Source organism: Hyposmocoma kahamanoa, unplaced genomic scaffold (assembly GCF_003589595.1).
Source record: "Hyposmocoma kahamanoa isolate Upper Pololo Valley unplaced genomic scaffold, ASM358959v1 102, whole genome shotgun sequence".
Classification (NCBI taxonomy): Eukaryota; Metazoa; Arthropoda; class Insecta; order Lepidoptera; family Cosmopterigidae; genus Hyposmocoma; species Hyposmocoma kahamanoa.
This window is the reverse complement of record NW_020653337.1, coordinates 15,152,062-15,171,310: the sequence shown is the minus strand read 5'-3', so window position 1 is coordinate 15,171,310 and position 19,249 is coordinate 15,152,062. Positions and strand designations below refer to the sequence as shown.

General features: G+C 35.5%; 1 protein-coding gene across 10 annotated transcripts in view; it reads right to left on the bottom strand.

Moving 5' to 3' along the window:
* LOC113231281 (whirlin) overlaps positions 1-19,249 on the bottom strand; it is a 116,820-nt gene that overhangs the window by 39,618 nt on the left and 57,953 nt on the right. For 9 of the 10 annotated variants that reach the window (XR_003310550.1, XR_003310551.1, XM_026465527.1 and 6 more), the window contains exons 6-8: positions 16,858-16,988; positions 3,504-3,662; positions 1,821-1,946 (exon numbers count right to left, since the gene is read on the bottom strand). Coding sequence is in view for 8 of the 10 variants with exons in the window: in XM_026465527.1 (XP_026321312.1) it covers positions 1,821-1,946; positions 3,504-3,662; positions 16,858-16,988 (416 nt within the window). In the remaining 2 variants the exon portion in view is untranslated. The remainder of the gene's footprint in view (positions 1-1,820; positions 1,947-3,503; positions 3,663-16,857; positions 16,989-19,249) is intronic. The other variant, XM_026465543.1, reaches the window with a different exon arrangement.

The following is a 19,249-nucleotide window of genomic DNA, read 5'->3' as shown; positions in this document are numbered from 1 at the left end:
ATTTGAGGTCAATATATTATTTCTGTCATTTGACAATAGGGCCGCCATATAAGTACATACTCAAAACTAAATCAAAGAGTAGCGATACGGATGATCCAGTGACGTCTATTAGGGACAAGATATAAAGGAAGGTAAACCCGAAGAGCCCATACGCTCCTGGCTTATTTCAACCATGCACCATTACCGCGCATTACGAGACAAGGGCTCGTTTATAGTTGCACAATTATATATGCATTTTTTTAGTTTTAACGTTACATTCTGGTCTTCGTAACCGCAACAATAGCCTTGTAGATGTTGAAGGTAACCTTATTGTACAAAGACAAAGGCAAAGCAGTTTGAGCCCACTATATTTTCACTACCCTGTATCGATTGTACGCCCCAAATAAATGGGTAAAATATAAAACCTTTGTATCGCGCCCCTATATAATCTAAATCACAATACACTATTCAACTTGTCTTGTTGGTTGTCAGCGAACTCTGAGGCCTTGACCTACTTTTTTTACGAAAGATAAAAGAGAAATCCGATTGACATTATAAATAGGTACCGTTTACAAATTTTACGATGAGAAAAATATTTCTCAGTTTATAAAGCAGTGATAGACTTTCAGGGACCAACTTTGCCCTCACGAAGGAGATCGCAGGTTCGATTGCATAAAGCAGTGTTCTCAGTAATCTTTTCGAATCAAGTGCAGTTTAATTTACGAAATCAACGCTAAACCTGTATGTTGGAAAAGATTCACATAAGTCTTCAAGCAATGTAAAGATGCATTGGCCCATTGCAGCATTGTGGACTACAGCAAATAACCGTCAACTTAATGGAGACACGTCTAGCAAGGACTTATACAATGCCGGCTAAAAGAGGTGGGCATTTAAACGAAAAGCACTTAAAAAAATTGCTTTTTAACCGAGTTCAAAAAACAGAGGAGATTCTTAATTCGACTGTATGTTTTTTTTGTACGTATGTTACGCGATAACTCACGGTATTTGTGAACCGATTTTGATGATTCTATTTTTGTTGGAAAGAGGGTACCTCAGATGTGGTCCCATTTAAATTTGAAGAAAATATTCCAATTCTAAGGGTGGTAAACAAGGGGATGAATGACTTTTGAGGTCTGAGATTATATTATTAAAATAAGCACATAAGCACGTCTTTCAATTTAAGCGTCGGTCAGTTCATTTTTTACAACGTGCTTATGTTTCAAGTCCCGCCATCTTTCATAAACAAATTAACTTGTCAATGTGAATAATAATTTTATAAATAAAAATAATGTTTCGCAAATAAACTTATTTATCTTAAGCCTTTTGTGGTCTTCTCTTGCTTTTCTCTATCAACACAACATTACAAGTTTTTTTAACATAGAAGTCTATGCGCTGAAATGTTTTTCTAAATGATTTTTTAAGCTTTAAACTAAAACGCGTTTAGGTAAGTGAAAATCTTTTTTTAAGCCCACTCTTCAAAAAAAGTACGTTTTAACGTTTAAAAATAAGCAGTATTTTCCATCTCTACCGGCTATACCTACATTGTAGGGTGTACGGCGCACACGGGCGCATGGTATTATTGTTAGAAGTAAACAGACAATTGCTTCCCAACATAATTTATAATTGAACCATTTGCACCCAAATTTCCGATCACTGGGGAAAATATAACTGAAGTATTCCATTTTGATCGTGTGCCTACTAGAGGGACCAGGGTATTGATTGGACCCGGGCTCCAGATGGGCTAGCACCGGCACTGGACTTGTATGACTAAATGATGAAAACAAATAACAACAATTCTCTATGGCAAAAATGTGAATTATGTGATTTACAGAAGAACATACCATGAGTCCCGATCTATCTGCAACGGAATCCTTATCAACACCTGTGATGTAGATGCCGAGATTGTACTCCAATCCTCCTCTGATCATAAGTCCTAATGACTGACCAGGCTCGATACAGAGGTCCACCTGTAACAAATAAGTTATATAAATAAGGGCTTACTTATATAAATTTGCTTACTTACGTTGGTATACTTATAAATTAGGAGTTAAATGCTTATGAACTACCCGATTTCAAAGGCCCTGCGTCAAGGATATGCTAAAAATACATTTAAAAACAGTTAATTTTATTTATAATGAATATTTTGATGTTTCACTACCACGATATTATTATTTTTTAAATGACTCCTCTAATTTCCTAAAATTATTAATACAAAGATCGAACACAATGAAAAACTCCTTCGATCTGACAGGACTCCAACCGTGTTCGATCTTTGTATTAATAATTATAATAAAACAGTTAATTTGCCATTGCTTACCGTGATCACGCGGATCGAAAGGTGGACAGCAAGCGGTAGGCCGAAGTTGACGACAACATCGTCGGCAACGTAGGCACGACGATGGTACCACACATTCAGCCTTATTACAACCACTAACGACAGAATTTACTGCTGCCGGACACCAATTAGCATACCGCCATACGACAAGCCCCTCCCTCTCACGCCTATTAATATGTGTATTCGCGTATTTACGACCACAAAATTGGTCGTAATATTTTATGACCACATGAACAATTATAGCCATTATAGTTAGTCGTCATCGTCACACGAATGTCATCGCAAATAATGGCAGTCGCATTTGATTTATATCTCTAAAATTATTATGTACTAGTAGTTGGTGCCCGCGACGTCATCTGCGTAAAATAAATAATTCGGGCAGCCGGTGAAATAGGGGTCAGTTCGTCTTTTTACGTTACTTTTACCTCCTTTAAGATTAATTTTTGTGACAAGGGTCTATCTATCTCTGTATCAAACTTCATCAAATTTGAATCAGCAGTTTAGGCGTATAGACAGACAGAATTACTCTCGCATTTATAATATTAGTTTGGATATGTATCACATTGCAATATAACAAAAGGAATACGTAGGATAGTCACGAGAATGACAAACAAAACATATCCGTTTCTGTTTTCCTCATATGAACTTTTCAATTATCAGTACAATTAAATTGGTACGAGTATGTTTCCCGCTCTACCAATTTCTTTTATAATATATAATACCCGACCCATAATTCAAGCTATTTTACATTTTTATTTTTAAATGGCTAAAATACACAAATATTGTAATAAGAAGAAAAAGCTCATCCTGGTTATTAGAAATCCAAATTTTTCACAAAGGACATGGGTAATTTTAATTTTCTCTACCTAATTTCGGTGGCAATTTTTATTATTTAAGTATTTGAATATATTACACTGAAATATTAAATAACATTTTTGATACTACACTCAAATATTAAGTATACTTTACGCTAATATTATAGAATATTTACATAATAAAAATTGCCACCAAAATTAGGTAGAAAAAACTAACATGAAAATTACCCACATATGAAAATGACGTTTAGCATACCAGTTTCAAAATTGCATAATAGTTTTTGATCAAACATAATTACTTACTTAAAGCATTGAATACTGAAAATACAAGGTGGTTTGAATTTGAGTCCAGGAGATATATAAATTCGGCTTACCCTTCGTATCGAGCGGTCTTTGCTGGCCGAGCGAGGCGGCCGCAGGGGCGGAGGTGACGCGGGCCGTCCATACCGGTCCATCCACGAGCACGACGCGCGGCTCAGCAACGCTCCTGACGTTCGCACCGTCATAGTCAGTTGCCTGCACGACTTCAGCATCTAAACAGTTACAATATAGACTATCAGATCAGATTTGATCATTTTAATAGCAGTAAAAGTAAGCTCCTTGTGAAAGAGTTCGTTCATGGAAGTACTGCCACCTGTCAGTTTTGAAAGGTAAGGCACTGCAACTGTTATGGACAAGCGTATCGCTTACCACAAGGTGCAGGATTTGTTCACCCCGTCACTTAATATTATAAATAAATAAATATTAGATACCATCACATACGTTGCTCTGATCCCAAAGTAAATAACTAAATCACTTGTGTTATGAAAATCGGAAACAACGACTGTACCAATACAAAGTACAAATACAAAGACCCAAGACAATATAGAAAAGTTAGTTTACTCTACATATAACATAAGTTTTGAAAAGTACATGAAAAAAAGTTGCTGAAATAATCAATTAGCATCAAGCTGCATATTGTAAGTTAAAGCGTCATATCTTTTCTTATTCTTTTATGTTTATTATAATTCATTTACGGGCGTGTAAATGTATTATAAATGTAAATGTATTATAATTACATGAAAATAGGTCATTGGTTATTTTAACTTAGTTCAGGAGTTAGCACCGTTCATTTTTTAAGTTACTAATGTACAACCTATATTATAACATGATCAAATCTGTAATGTGATCAGATTAAGTGGTGTACCATTTAAAAAAAAAATGTTCGAATAATCTGGTTGACAACATGACGGCTGAATGGATAATTGATAGCAATCTAGGCAAAAAAACTTATGTGTCAGGTTGATAACGAGTATTTTAATAGTCGTAGTAGTAGTAGTAGTAGTAGTTGATGAGTAGTATAATATTTTAGCGAGTACCCGAGGGACCTCTTGATCCCGTAGCTTCCTTTGAAGAAAAACTTCACACGGATAGTGAATGTTATTATTTCTATGTAATATATGTGTAAATAATTAATGTTTAAATCATTCATTACCGCATAATAACACAAACTACATTACATTTTTCTGTTATGTTCTGGATATCAAAATAATATTATCCATTTGCTATTAAAACTTATTTTATTAAACATTAATAAAACGACCTGTGAAGCAGAAATAGCATGTCATAAAAACGTATGCATGTACAATGTGGGACAAATTCCAGGCCGCTTACAAATCGGCACGCAAAACGCATTTTGTATTTACGCATTATGTAGAACAGTGATGTAAATACGTTATTGCCGAAAATATTCAGCTGCATCTTTCTTCTGGCTGACTTTAATTTTTTGTTTTTTTCGTAGTAGTAATGAGATACAGATACGGTGGTTCATCATCCGACGACAACGAAAATACCTATTGTAATATCTCTTACCGGCACACTATGATGGCCGTTTTGACAGATTACAATAGCGAGATCAAATCTCAATTCATTATCGAAAAAAATATAATCAAATGCGAAATATATGTTTTTAGGTTTATAACTAGTATTGCAAGGGGTAGCTGATAAAAAAGTTTTAATAAAACGAAAATAAAAATGTTTACTTAATATATCGTCAATTCGAAACTGCTTTGTTTTGCATTGAGTTTTGACGCGAGTTTGCCGGATGTAGAAGTTATGCTGAAAGGCTATCCTATAAGTAACGATGGTAATGTATTTAATTTTTTTTAATATCAAATTTCGACAAACAAATGCCAAGTTGTGTCGTAAAATTATAAATCCGTAAATTTTACTGCACGTCACTATTGACAACAATGTACATCAATTAGCTTAGTTATGATTTAATACGAAACTTGATGAGCGGACAAACGTCAAAACGACTGTCATAGCGTGCCGATACTTATAGATCAAAATTGCAATTTAAAGCTCTAGAAAAAATCCTAATGTAAATTAATGGATGAGTAACCCACTCTCTAGGTTTGTCGTCGGTAGAGATGGGAAAAACTTATTTTTGTAAACGCTAAAACGTTGTGCTTTTTTAAAAAAGCGTGCTTTTCTAAACTTTTCACTTAAACGCTTTTTAATTTCAAGTTTTTAAGTTAAAAAAAGCTTGTAACGTTGTGTTGATAGCGAAAAGCAAGTGTAGACCAGTAAAGGTTTTAAGATGTAAGTTCATTTGTAAAACTCGAGTTTAATTTTTATTTATAAAATTTTTATTCACATTGATGAATTGATTTGTTTAGGAAACATAGATGGCGGGACTTGAAACATAAGTACGTTGTTAACGCTTACGCTTAAATTGAAAAGCGTGCTTAAGTGCTTATTTTAAAAAGTAAACTTTTTTAAGAGCTTTTCATTTAAACGCCCACCTCTAGTCGTCGGTATAGGAAGTTATGTAAGACAACTTGTGCCATGCTGAAAATATCACGCCAGCTGACGGGGTGAGGATGACAGAAACTGGGTGCTGCTGTCACGTCATAACACGCGTCATATCGTAGCCAGCGCGGCGCGAACTTCAACCCCGCCAACTCCATTGTCTATTTATAGAAAAAACATTTTTTTCCTCTATTCTTAAGAGTTTTATCTCATGGCCTTTACTGTAATATAGTGATATAAGACTTTTTATATAAACACATATTTTAGATTATATGAACAAGTAATTGCTCTATATATTTGTTACTAAAGAATGTTTTAGATAACGTCCTGAAGAGAACGCGAAAATATATTTAAATAATATCTATAGAAACTAGTTCGTACCTTTGGTATAATAGTCACATGTAATTACACAGCAAAAGTGCTTTATTCACTGAAAATCATAAAAATAATCAGAAATTTATGAAAAAAATTAAGCAGAACATAGTAACGAGTAGTTAATTACTACTCGTTACTATGTTCTACTTAATTTTTTAAATTTTATAACTCTCTTATTAAAGTAGAAAAAAATTTCGACCAATTTCTTTCGTAGAAACATTAAACCTCTCTCCTCAAAAGTCGTTATTTTGCACATGTAGCCTTATTACACCAAGGGTGCCCGTTAGAGTTAGACAGACAAATCAAGTATCTCGTATAATTTCGTAATTTACTATACGTAACTACGTATTTCCCGTTTATGTTCAACGCCACCGCCAGTGTCTCCCTGCACAAAACCAACAAATTCTATCTAGAGAGGCAATAAAGTTAGGCAAGGAGACACAATATCACCTTAGCACTAGAATACATATTCCAACAGATGCAGTGGACTGGGAAAGAGTTGATGATTGATAGAGACTTACCAATCTGAGAATATGATGACGATGCTAGAGGTTTTGAGGGTGGTATACAGGAAGACTGGCCTTAAAATAAACATTGGGAAAACTAAGATCATGATCAACATTCCTAAAGTCACAAAGTACCAGCTTCCAGTGGAGAGAATAATCGTATACGTATATTTGGGACATAAGGCTACACTGTGCTCTGGGAACCAAACAGCGGAAGCGGTTTGCTCAGACGTGGACTGCATTAGGTGCCAACAAAAAAACGCTACGTGGCAAAATACCATTACTCAAAGAAATAAATGATTTGATTTGATTTGAAAGTCAAAGTCTTCGAGCAGTGCGTCATGCACGCACTTGTCAACGGTATGGAAATCATGACTCTTATACAGAAGTCCGCCGAGAAGTTCGTAATCGTGCAGAAAGACATGGAGAGAGCAATGCTCGGAGTCACCCTGCGAAATCGAAAAGGAGGTCACTATTGTATCCGAAATACGTGTAGAATCAAAATCAAAGATGTCATGGTTGCCGTAACGAAGAAAAAATGGGCGAAGAACATTGCGAGAATGTACAAGAGGCGCTAGATAAGGCGTGTACTTGAATGGAAACCCCGAGCTGATATCAGACGGCGAGACAGACCAGATCCACGATTAGATTAGAAAAATGCCGCCATGATGATGATGATTTCCTGTTTAGACCACTTCCTTTATCAAATAACATTTTCGTAGAGCAAAACTTTTTTCTTGGTATAAAAACATGTGATTTTTAATAAAATGGTGCGCCAAAAGGCTACATTACTTACCAATCCACAAATGTCACAAAATATTTTCATTTTAATTACAGATATTATACGTATACATTTTGTTTTGTGTTGTAGTGTGCGATCATCATAAATATCGCAGTAATAAAAAGCTTTCTTGGCAACAATAAGGATAATAAAATTTTAATAAGCTGACTTATTTGTTTAAGTTGGCGTCAAAGCATCTGATAGGGAACGGGTTGATGGTAAAGTTTTGGCGACGTTAGAGACAAGAGTCGTAAATCAGACGGTATCGGGTTCCTCGACAGCAAGAACTGCCCGCCTATACGCCGCCGCCCGCAAAAATAATGCCGGTCTCCTGGACTAGGAAGCAGTACCCATAATGAAGGAAAATGGAGATATTGCATTATTTTCTCTGGTTGTGTATTCAATAACAGGGTTACTAACAACCTCAGAGGATTATATTACTAATATCATAAACAACAACTTTTCTTTCATGACAATTTACAAAACATAATAAATTTATCAAATATAAACTTTTAAGTTTTTGTTGTATTATCTGACACTTTTTAACCAACTTCAAAAAAAAGGAAGAGGTTATACGTTCGGCTGTAAGTATGTTTTCAGATTTCTCTGTCAATTGTAGACCGATTTTGAAAAGCCTTTTTTTGTTTGAAAGGGTGCACTCTCATGGTAGTCCCATTGTCATCAAGTCAATATCTGATGAGGGGATCCATGGAAATCGAGGGAACTCCTCAAATTTTATAGGCATGTCAGTGTTCATATCGATTTCTCCATCAATTGTGGACCGATTTTGAAAATTCTTTTTTTGTTTAAAAGGGTATACTATCGAGGTGGTCTCTGATGCCAATGATGCTGGTCCGGATTCGTTTCAGCTATCACAAAGTAAACATTTTCCGCAAATAAAAGTTGATTTTTCACTTTACGCAATACATGTAATTAACAAATCACGTCACCATGACAGCCAGAAAAAAGTATAAAATGTACAACAGAGTCCGTAACGGTCCCATTGTCACTAAGAAGTCAGAATCTGATGGATCCCCTCCAATGGAAATCAGTAAAAAACCGTTTAGCAAACTTTTGAGGTCGGTTTTTTTTCGATGAAAAAGTTATTAGATCTGTATTTGGTAGTAAATCGTTTAGCAATGCCTCCATGGCCCAACGGTTACCATACTGGACTGCCACGCAATGGTCTCGGATTCGATTCCCGGGCCGGGAGAAATATTTGTATCGCGTACGTTTATTTCTCTCGTGAGTTTTGGTGTAATTTTTGGTTGTGTATGTGTGTGGTGGACCATAAAAGAAATTATAAAAGTAACGCCTCCCGTGTGCAGTTATTCATAAAATATATTGGGGATAAGTGCTTTCTTTTGCTACCACACAGAGCCATGATCGTTTTGAGCAGTCTATTTAAATATTTTTATTTTTTTACGACATTAAAATCTGATGAATTATTAACAGTCATGGACCAAAATAAATTATTAAATAAATTGTTGTTTATGATGTTTGTAATATAGTCCTTCGAGGTTGTTAGTACAAGTAACCCTGTACACATGTTATATTATTTTATAATACTATATTACAATTTGAAGTTTATAAAATGTGTCATTACAATACAATACAATCTTTTTTTGCACACTAAAATGAAAACGTATACAAAACAATTTAAAAAAGTGGTAGTACAAGCGACGGTCCCATCGCATTAAGCGATTTCTACCACACAACCTTTGGATGGAAAGTAATTACAGCAGGAAAATATCTTGAACTACTACTATAAATCCCTATATTTATATAAAATGATATTAAATAACAAAACATAATTTAAAAAATACAGAATTACATACAAAAATTAGGTAGTAATCTTTTACCACATTTCTGAGAGACACAATGATTTCGTTTGTTTAATAGATAAAGGTAGAGCATTCCGCAAACAAACAGCCTGAACTGTAAATGACTTGTCGTAGTACCAGCAAGCATGAAATTTGAAGTCTGAGAATTGAAGACGAACGCAGACGTTGGGGGTTGGATTAGTGAAGGAATTCGAATCGCTCCTTAACATAATCATTGTACAAAATTACTGTAGAATTACACGGAAGGTAGAAAAAGGCCAAGAAAACGCTATTCTCAAATATAAATTGATTCGTCAAAATGAATTATAATACATTTCTTTCCACAAATAACAGAAATATAAAAATTCAAATTGTAGTAAAAGGTGAAATTGTTTAATTGTGAAACAGGGTAACTAGCGATTGACGACCCCGCCTCTTAAACTAGATGAACCTGTATTTCTTTTACGATACCAAGAGACGCGATGAAAAGTCGTGTGCCTGGTGTTAAGCGACATGCATGTCACAATACACCTGAGGTGACCTGCCACTGCGCCTGTCACCCAGAGACATAAGTTAAAAAGTCCCAAGTGCCTGTATTCTCACCAGCGCCCTTACCCTTCAAAACTGAAACGCAGTAATCTTCACATTACTGCTTGGCGGCAGAAACAGGTAAGATGACAGTATGGACTTCTCTGGACGAACTCATTCAAGGGGAGTTTTACTCCTACTAAAAGTATTAAGAGACTGCAATAGTTATTTCTAATTGGCAACGGTTTCTATCTTTGTCGTACGCATTTATATTAAAAAAGATCTTTGGTATACGTTTGCCACACAATTGCAATTTGTTTGTGCTTTTCAACTGAAAATTGGGTAAAAATATGATTAAATCTTCCTTTCTAATATTATTCTTTAGCCGTTCACGAAAGGAAACGAGACACCTAATACAAACTCTGCAAACAGACCGATGAAACTTGGTTTACTACCGAAAAGAAGAGCAAAAGCTTTTTAGAATTGTCAATAGCATTAAAAGTTTAATCCATGAGTGGGTGGAATCAAAAGGAGACATTGTTTGTATATTGAATATAAATATATAAAATTATAGAAACAATTCTGCATGAATTATTATTAGCCTAAACACTGTAATTTTTAAACTAAAACTGAGTTTTGATAAAGAAGCATCAAATAACAGTTTAATGGCAATATTCGCAATTGTTTCATTCATAAACGTTCAATCAATCTAAAATTAAACACGAAAATACCTAAAGATCAACCACAAACTTACACCTGCAAACAACACGAGAAAAGCATTTGAGATAACTCCAAGAAACACGATATTTTTCTTTCGAAGGTATTTTTATCGGCTGCAGTAGACTGTAAGATGCCATTAACCTTCTCCGAGTAGCAACGGGCACATAAACAGAAGGGTGCCGTCGCCCGACGCTTGTTATTTAACTTGTTACTAAGTCTACTTGCTTGCAAACATAAAATTAACGGTCCGACAAAAATGACTGGCAACAATACATACTCATTTGAGATTTTAAAATCTACTCGTTCTATATGAAGTTCGGCATTATGAGTAGTAAATTAACGTTTACGTTGCATTTAACCTCGACAGGTTTCAATAAGTGTAATAGGTTTATTATAGAGTTTTGTAATTTTGAGTGTAACATCGGCAACAAACTGGTTTTGGAGTTTGGCGAGAAATTTTATTTTCATTGTCTTCATTGTTTCATTTTTATTATTAACCGTGACCATGGGATCCGTAAAGGGCCCGAAAGGTTGGTTTGTTTGAAAAAAGAAATATACGCGATTTAGATGCAAAGAAATAGTTTCACTTTCTATGAGTAACAATCGTGAAAACCTAATAACTCGATAAATTTTTATCTTGTATGCCTTTTTGAATAGAAATAAAGAAATAAACTAAATTTACTAAAACAACTTACCTTCAGATTACTTACGATTCCCGGGCTGGGAGAAATATTTGTATGGCCTACATTTATTTCTCTCGTGAGTTTGGGTGTAATTTGTGGTTGTGTACCTACGTATGTAGCACCCATGTTACAGGAGTCCCCTAGTGCAGGGCTATGAGTGTGTGCGTTTAAAAAAAACTCGGTTGGACTATCATTGTAGTAGATTGGGTGGTAGGAAATAAAAACATTATGTAGTCTCCGGCCGTCTCTCACCGCTAATATCATTTCCGTGTATTACTTACTATTGCAACGTTACTAATTATGGAATGCCTATGAATAATGTAATAAAACAGAATTGTAGGTCCTTTCTCTACATCATAATGTTTACTAGCTTGATTTAGGTAAGTTTTTCTCTAAAAGCAGGAATTGTAGAAATATACTGTTCGAAAAAAAAACCAAACTTTAAAAAAAAAGTGCATTTAACCTCCATCTCACCTGATGGAAAGTAATTGACATCGAGGTCGGCGATGGAGTATATACACCTATACATATAATAAGTATAATAGAGCTGTTATGCAGTTGTTTACCTCAAAGGAAACCACCTATAACAAACTTTTCTATGCAACAAATGGCAACAACGGACAACGATACATTCAAAATCTACTGACGACGGCACAAAGGAGTCACGATTCAAAATAATGTGTAGTTCCAACATAAATATTGGAATGGGGAAAAGCCTTACCATAATAAGGTTCGTTCGACAAAGACAAACCAATCCAATCAGAGAAAACGAGCTTGTTTCGCGTAGAGAAAGTTCTGTCTCACATACCCGTACGATGCTATTCGCAACGCGTAATAGCACAAACTTATATCGTACTCAATAAAAACGTCTCAGTATTTTTATTAGCTTCCAAGTAATCACAGAGTTGTCGCTTGTGCCAAATATAGTCAAATATATATTGGAGTATAATTATTTTGGCTATTCCGTCTGCTATTATTATTATTTATATAATATTATTTGGACAGTACGTGTTTTGTTTGTAAGTACGGAAATTAGGTACATACTTATTAAATTGGTTTTAAAGGCATATTACATATTATACATGAAGAATCGGCGATATCAAGAATTAGCTTTTTATAAACTAGAACCGTTTCTGTTACATTTCTAAGAGGCAGTTTTATTAATATTATTTATATGTAATACCAATGATCCGAAAAAGGTGTTTCAAATGAGTTGACAAATGTCTACATATAGATACAAGAATTAATATAGAATGGTTAAAACCACCAAATATTAATTAATTACTTTTTTAATACAGTTGCTCAAAATGTGGTATTTTTCGTATTACAAATCGTGCCGAAAGTTGTATTTTTTGCACTGGTGCTTTTAACTTTCCCAATTTTTATTTATTTACTGTTGTTTCAAGTCATAAACATAGAATTAAAGAGGTTGTATATTTATTTAATATTTATGTGCTTTGTGACGCAAGTTATTCGTCATTAAAACTTATATTTACTTACAAACATCTTATTTGATTAAATTGCATGTGTTTTATAAAACAACGGGTTACATTTAAAAATATCAAAATATTTTCCAAAAAGATAGCTGATTGAATATTAATTGAGTATTGACCGGAGGTGAGTATTACGCGAGACCGCTGCGCGCCGCGCCACTAAAATAGTAATTTTAATGTGGCCTAATACTGGCAACAGTTGCCTTTGTACCCTGAAATATTATCAGACAAAGAAATAAAATGAGTTTTTTTTAAATACTGTTTTATATTACTTTGAATGTAGTTTTTTCGCAAATGTATTAAAAAACGTCGTTTGAAACACGTGCGGATTTGTCATTTTCACTTGGTTCGAGTCTTGAAGACTCGTGAATAGTGACTAACTTTCCGCACTTGCACCAAAAATAAGTATTTCGATTCCGGATTTCAGGATTGCATCGTAAGATAAAACTACTAGGAAGCTGAAGTTGGATTTTAAAGTAATTCTAGGGGCGCCATGTAAAAAAGTGTAGTAGATAATTAACCTTTCACCAAAGTAAAATAATTTTTTTTAGCTACTAGGAAAAGCTTATTTTAACTAATGCGGATATCATTCATAGTATTATTATTTAAATGTAGTTATCTACAAATTTCATTGAATTAGATTATGAATTTCAAAAAGTCATTAATTAATATTTTGGTGGTTTCATTCACTCGACGTGGATATATATATATATTGACCTTTGGTAATCAATCACCCACACTTTAATTTCACCCTACCTTCGGACTATCCACTTTTAACCTTAGCTCTTAAATAAAATGTTGATGGCGTATGAAAATTCAATGAGAAAATTCTATGCCGACTCAATTATCGCCATTCCAAAAGTTTGTTACGACTCAATTAAATAAAAGTTAAAGGACGCAGCGGCGGTGACGGGCAGTTATACTTCGGAAGCTAGTACGCGAATGTCATAAATAATATAATAAATCTGTAATAAAAAGCGTTTCTTGCCAATGATAAGGATAATAAAATTTTGATAAGCTGACTAATCGATTTAAGTAATCGTAAAAGCATTTGACAGGGAACACGAGTCGATGGCGAAGTTTTTGCTACGTTGGAGACAAGGCTCGTAAATCAGACGATATCGCGGAACCCGACGGAAGGAACTGTCCGCCTAAACGTTGGCAAAAATAGTGCCGTCTCTTGGACTTCACCGTTCCTGCGAATATTCGTACTGCGAATTGCTTTATTTTTCCAAGTAAAACGCTTTACCTATTTTACACAAAAGATCGTCTTGATTTTGACTTCAAAGACATCAAAGAACATAATCCATAATAGGAATAAAAACCCCTGGAAAATGATGTAAAAAGAACTTGGAAATGTGATATTTGCCAAAAATTTGTATAAGTGTATAATATGACCAAATGTATATTGTGTAGAATTGAGTAGGTAAATTGGCTTGTTTACAAAAAAGAACAACCACTTTAGTGGATCACTGAAAACTTGCAACTCCGGCCAAATGACCGTTTCGTTGGTTGCAGTGATCTGGCACCACTTCACAGACCTGTTGCCTCCAAGACTTAAAGTCGAAAAATATTAAAGCTTAAAAGGTACATTTATTTAATTATAATTAATTATGTTGAGGAAATATAGTTAATATGAGAAACTTAACAACTATGGCACATGCCTCAACAGCAAATTATGAAACTATACAAGAAAGTGATGATACTATCATACAAATATAATTATAATATACGTTCTTCCTAAGGCCCCATGTACTTCCAAATGTACCTACATAATTTGTGAAGTTATCCAGACCCAGACAATATTATTCCCATGATCACGTAAACGCCCAGTGTACTTTATAATGAAAATATCGCATTAAAATTTAATGTTATATATTCCATAACCATGCAATAAAATCGGTCATACGACAGATCTTAATGCATGGTTGCTAACTTGGATACTAACTCTGAGAGAAGAGAACAAGCTTCTTGTCGCCGAAAGGAAAATCTTCCTAAGATTCTGGGACCGACGTAGAGGGAAGATGGTAGGTGGAGGATTCGAAAAAACCTGGAGCTGGAGGACATCGTGTCTGCGTGTGCAAGACTCCGTTGGCTTGGACACTTCGAAAGAATGCCACCTTATAGGGCGGTGAAAAGAGCCTACATGAGTCGTCCTAGTGGTCGACGACCGTTTGGTCGATCCAAATACCGATGGAGGGACGAAGTGACAAAGACAGGGCGTACAACTCGTATCTGAAGCCAAGATCCACTTCGGGTCGCTGAGTCAACAAGTAAGTAAGTATTCTACATGACCATAGGATATCTAGAAAAATAAGTTTTTGGTACAAGTCTGAGAGCATACTTGCTTGGGTCTTGAGAATCTAATTATATTTAGTACGTTTTAGTGTATATTGGGCGATTAGCACTTTTCCTATTGTAGTTTACTGGGTCTTTAGAGAATATTATTTATTTATATATAATAAGTACTAACGGACTATTAAAAAAAGTAAATTCTAGCACAACTAATGGCAACCTGTTGCACCAGATCGGTCTTTCATAACCGTAACTCACTGGCCGATAATAAAATGTAATAAACTCAGACTGTGTAGTGTAACAAACCTCGTACCTATTTTTCAGTGATTTTAAGAGACTGATATCCTGCAGTGGGATGTGTAGAGGGATACAAACTGCTAGCCGTCATGCAGACGTCAACTACATCACATTGTCAATATCAGTTAGGTTTTAAAAAGACATTCATTAAGCCCAGCAGTGGACGTTTAAATGGGTTAATGATGATGATGATGATGAATTATTAAAATCAACAGAAAACTGTACATCGTGATTTCGAGTTCTTAGGTTTTCGCGATTGTTACACATAGCAAATGAAACTACTTTTCCAGGCTTAAATCGTGTATATTTGTTTGTACTTCGTGATGTTTTAATACCATGATATTCATATAGTTTTTGTGAAAACTGTCCACTAGTTTATTACGATCGCAAAGTTGTAAGTACGTGTTGATACAAGGATCGAAAAAAAAACCTTCGATCTGACTGGACCCGAACCAGCGCCGGTTGCCACGCCAGAGCAACCGCTCTTAACCAACTGAACTACGGATCGAGTCGGCAGATTGTACGAATTTCTCTGTGTTTATATAGATCTTTGTATTGGTTTTTTTTTGTATTGATAATAATGGACTACTTATATGTGTAAGTATTTTTTACTTTTTTTCTAAAGTTCACCTAATTCTCAGTAAAATTTGGACATTTTTGGCGAACGGGCTTGTCGCTTTTATTAACTCCCTAAGCGCGTTTGCACACTGCAATCCGATGTCCGATCCGTATTCGTTCCAAATCCGAAAATATACAAAAAAGAAACCCGGCCCGACTGCGAATGGCGCTTATGCACAAAGACCCAGCAAACCACAATGGAAAAAGCGCTAAACGTCTTGTATGAAAAACGTATTTTTCTAGATGGATTTGGTCATACAGAATATATAGCGTTAAATTTGAATAGCTATATTTTCATTATAATGTACACAGGTCGTTTACGTGATCATAGGAATAATATTATCAGGGTTTGAATCACGTCATACAAATTATGTACATTTTAATGTACTCGGGGCCTTAAGAGGTCAAAATAAAAGGAAAACAAGTATACGTTTGCAAAGGGTACAAACATAGATTTGTTAGACTGTTACAAATCATCATCATCAACCCATTTATACGTCCCACTTCTGGGAACTGGTCTCCCTCAGGCGAGGATTTCACTATAGTCCGCCACCCTGGCTCAATGCGGAACTATCACACGTTTTCCAGGGTTGTGAATCTTCTTCGACGTGCAGGTTTCATCACGATGTTTCCTTCACCGAAAAGCTATTGGTAAATTTCAAATTAAATTTCGCATATAAATTTCGAAAAATTCAAACCCAGACTCGATTCCACGGCCTCTGCTTGAGAGGCGGTATGTCAAACCATTAGGCTAACACGGTTATTACAAATAGTTCAATCAATTATAATAACGGAATATGATAATGGATGTCTCACCTTTAGCGCGTCCTCGTGGGAGATGCCAGCAAAAGGCGTCCCGTTCACCTGCATGATGGAGTCGCCCGGGCGCAATCCCGCGCGCTCCGCCACCGACCCTTCCTCCACCCGCGATATGTACACACCTACACCTGGGCAAAACCAGGACATTCTAAAGTTATCCATAATATGATAATTAACTTTGGTTAGTAAGAATAAGGCGTTTTGACAACATTCAAAACAGTGGTGCTGACTCTTGCTGACTCCATGATATAAAATGACAAATCAAAATGACAGTCCCTTTTAAAGTATTTTTTGCTTGGTTTCCATAGTCTAAGGTTTTATGGTTTACAAACTGCCAGATCAGACGATTAATCTAGTCTAAAATGATAATCGCCTGCAACCATTTGTGATACTCGGAAGTTTTAATAATTGTCTTGAAAAATTGTCATGAAATTGGGTCCAATATTACGAATTTTGCCGCCCATGTCATTTTCAAACTGTAGGTATAATTTAACAGGGAACTAATAAACATAATACAAATCATTTCCTAAATCGTGTTTACAAATTGTGATTGAATTTGATTAGTTACTTTCCAAAATAGGATTGACCTTCTTTTGTACAAAGTGAACTCGTTCTTCTTCTTCTTCTTTTAAATGTTATGGCCCCATCGAAATAATCAATGATTTTGCCAATGTCAAGTAAAAATAACTATGTACGGTAGTTTAATATTATTATAAAAATTATACAAAAAAATGGTGATTGGCCAATGTCCTGTAGTTGCACTTTATTTCATGTTTCAAATCGTTAAGTTCGTCTTAAGTTTCCTGTGTCTGTGAACAAAACACTGACGCTTTGTGATGGAAATAAGTGTGGGTGGCATATATGTGGTGTGTTTCTACACAGGCAGAAATAATGAGCAAGATATAAGAACTTATATCTGTCAAATGTTAAAATAGGTTAAAGAATTTACGGAGTAAATTTCTAACCACAGTTCAGATCATAGATATAGGAAAAAAGGGACGATTTGGTATGAGGGTGTGGTTCGTGTCACCTCGATACATAGGGCGTACTATAAGTTTCCGGAACTGGCCAATTACATAAACAATATTTAAAAAGTAATTACAACATTTGAAAATGGAACTTTTTGGCTGTAGAATATAGTATTTTTCATCTAACTGTCACTTGTTTTACATTGTGGCGTCATTTTAGAAATTGGTTATCTACATCACCATGGATAACTTGGGAAAATTTTCGTGGTATGATTTTCTACGACTTTAAGTGTAATTCAACAGCTCAGCGGAGCTTCGCTCGGCTTCAAACTGCTTTTAGCGATCAAGAATCATGCAAGACGACTATTTATAGCTGGTTTGCAGAATTCAAACGCAGTCGTGTGAATCTCAGTGAGGAATTTCGTGATGGTCGCCCGTCCACTGCCGTGAACAATAAAAACATCGATGCTGTGCGCCGTATGATCAAAACAGACAGGCATGTAATATACCATGCGATTCGGGCATCTATAGGCATAGGCATGAGTCAATTACAATCAATACTACACAAACATTTGGGTGTGAAAAAGCTGTGCTCTCGATGGTTCCCACACAATTTGACTGAGGCTCAAAAAACGGATTGCGTCACTTGGTGCAATGCCATGCTTACCAGATTGAACGAAGGGGCGTCAAATTTGGTGTAGGACATAGTAACAGGTGACGAAATATGTTAATATAGTTACGATTCCAAAACAAAGCAGCAATCAAGCGAGATGAGCCGAAACCAACCAAAGTGACACGCATGCAAAGTGCCTCTAAGCGGATGATTGCTTCTTGTTTTAAAAAAACTGGACACGTGGCTACTGTTGCTTTGAAGAATCATCATTGTACCGTGACAACAGACAAATGAATTTTTGAAGGTTGACAAAGTTGACCTTATGAGCCATCCCGCGTACCTTGTGACTTTTATTTATTTCCAAAAATTAAGAACCAGTTACGCGGTCAACGATTTTCATCATCTGAAGAGGCTGTCGAAGACAGCCGTGACAGACAGACAGTCGACACGCCGCGACAGACAGTCGTGAGTATTGAAATAAAACCGCTATCTAGCAGCACCGGCGGGCGCGGATGGAAACCGCTCCGTTAATTTAACCTTATTAACCTTAAACTGACGCTACTCAACGAGTGATGTGGAGGACCACCGACCGGACCGAGGTAGGAACCTAATCGACAATTACGACATGTGGCTGTTTTGAATATTAAAAAAATATTCAATTTTTCATACTATACCTGGTACAGGTGTATTATTATATTAAAATAAATTATTATTATTTTCTTAATGGCGGCCACTAGACTTGGGCGAGTGTCAGTTTTATAATCATAATATAAAAAATATGGCGATCGTCGCCAGTGTCAGTTTTCCA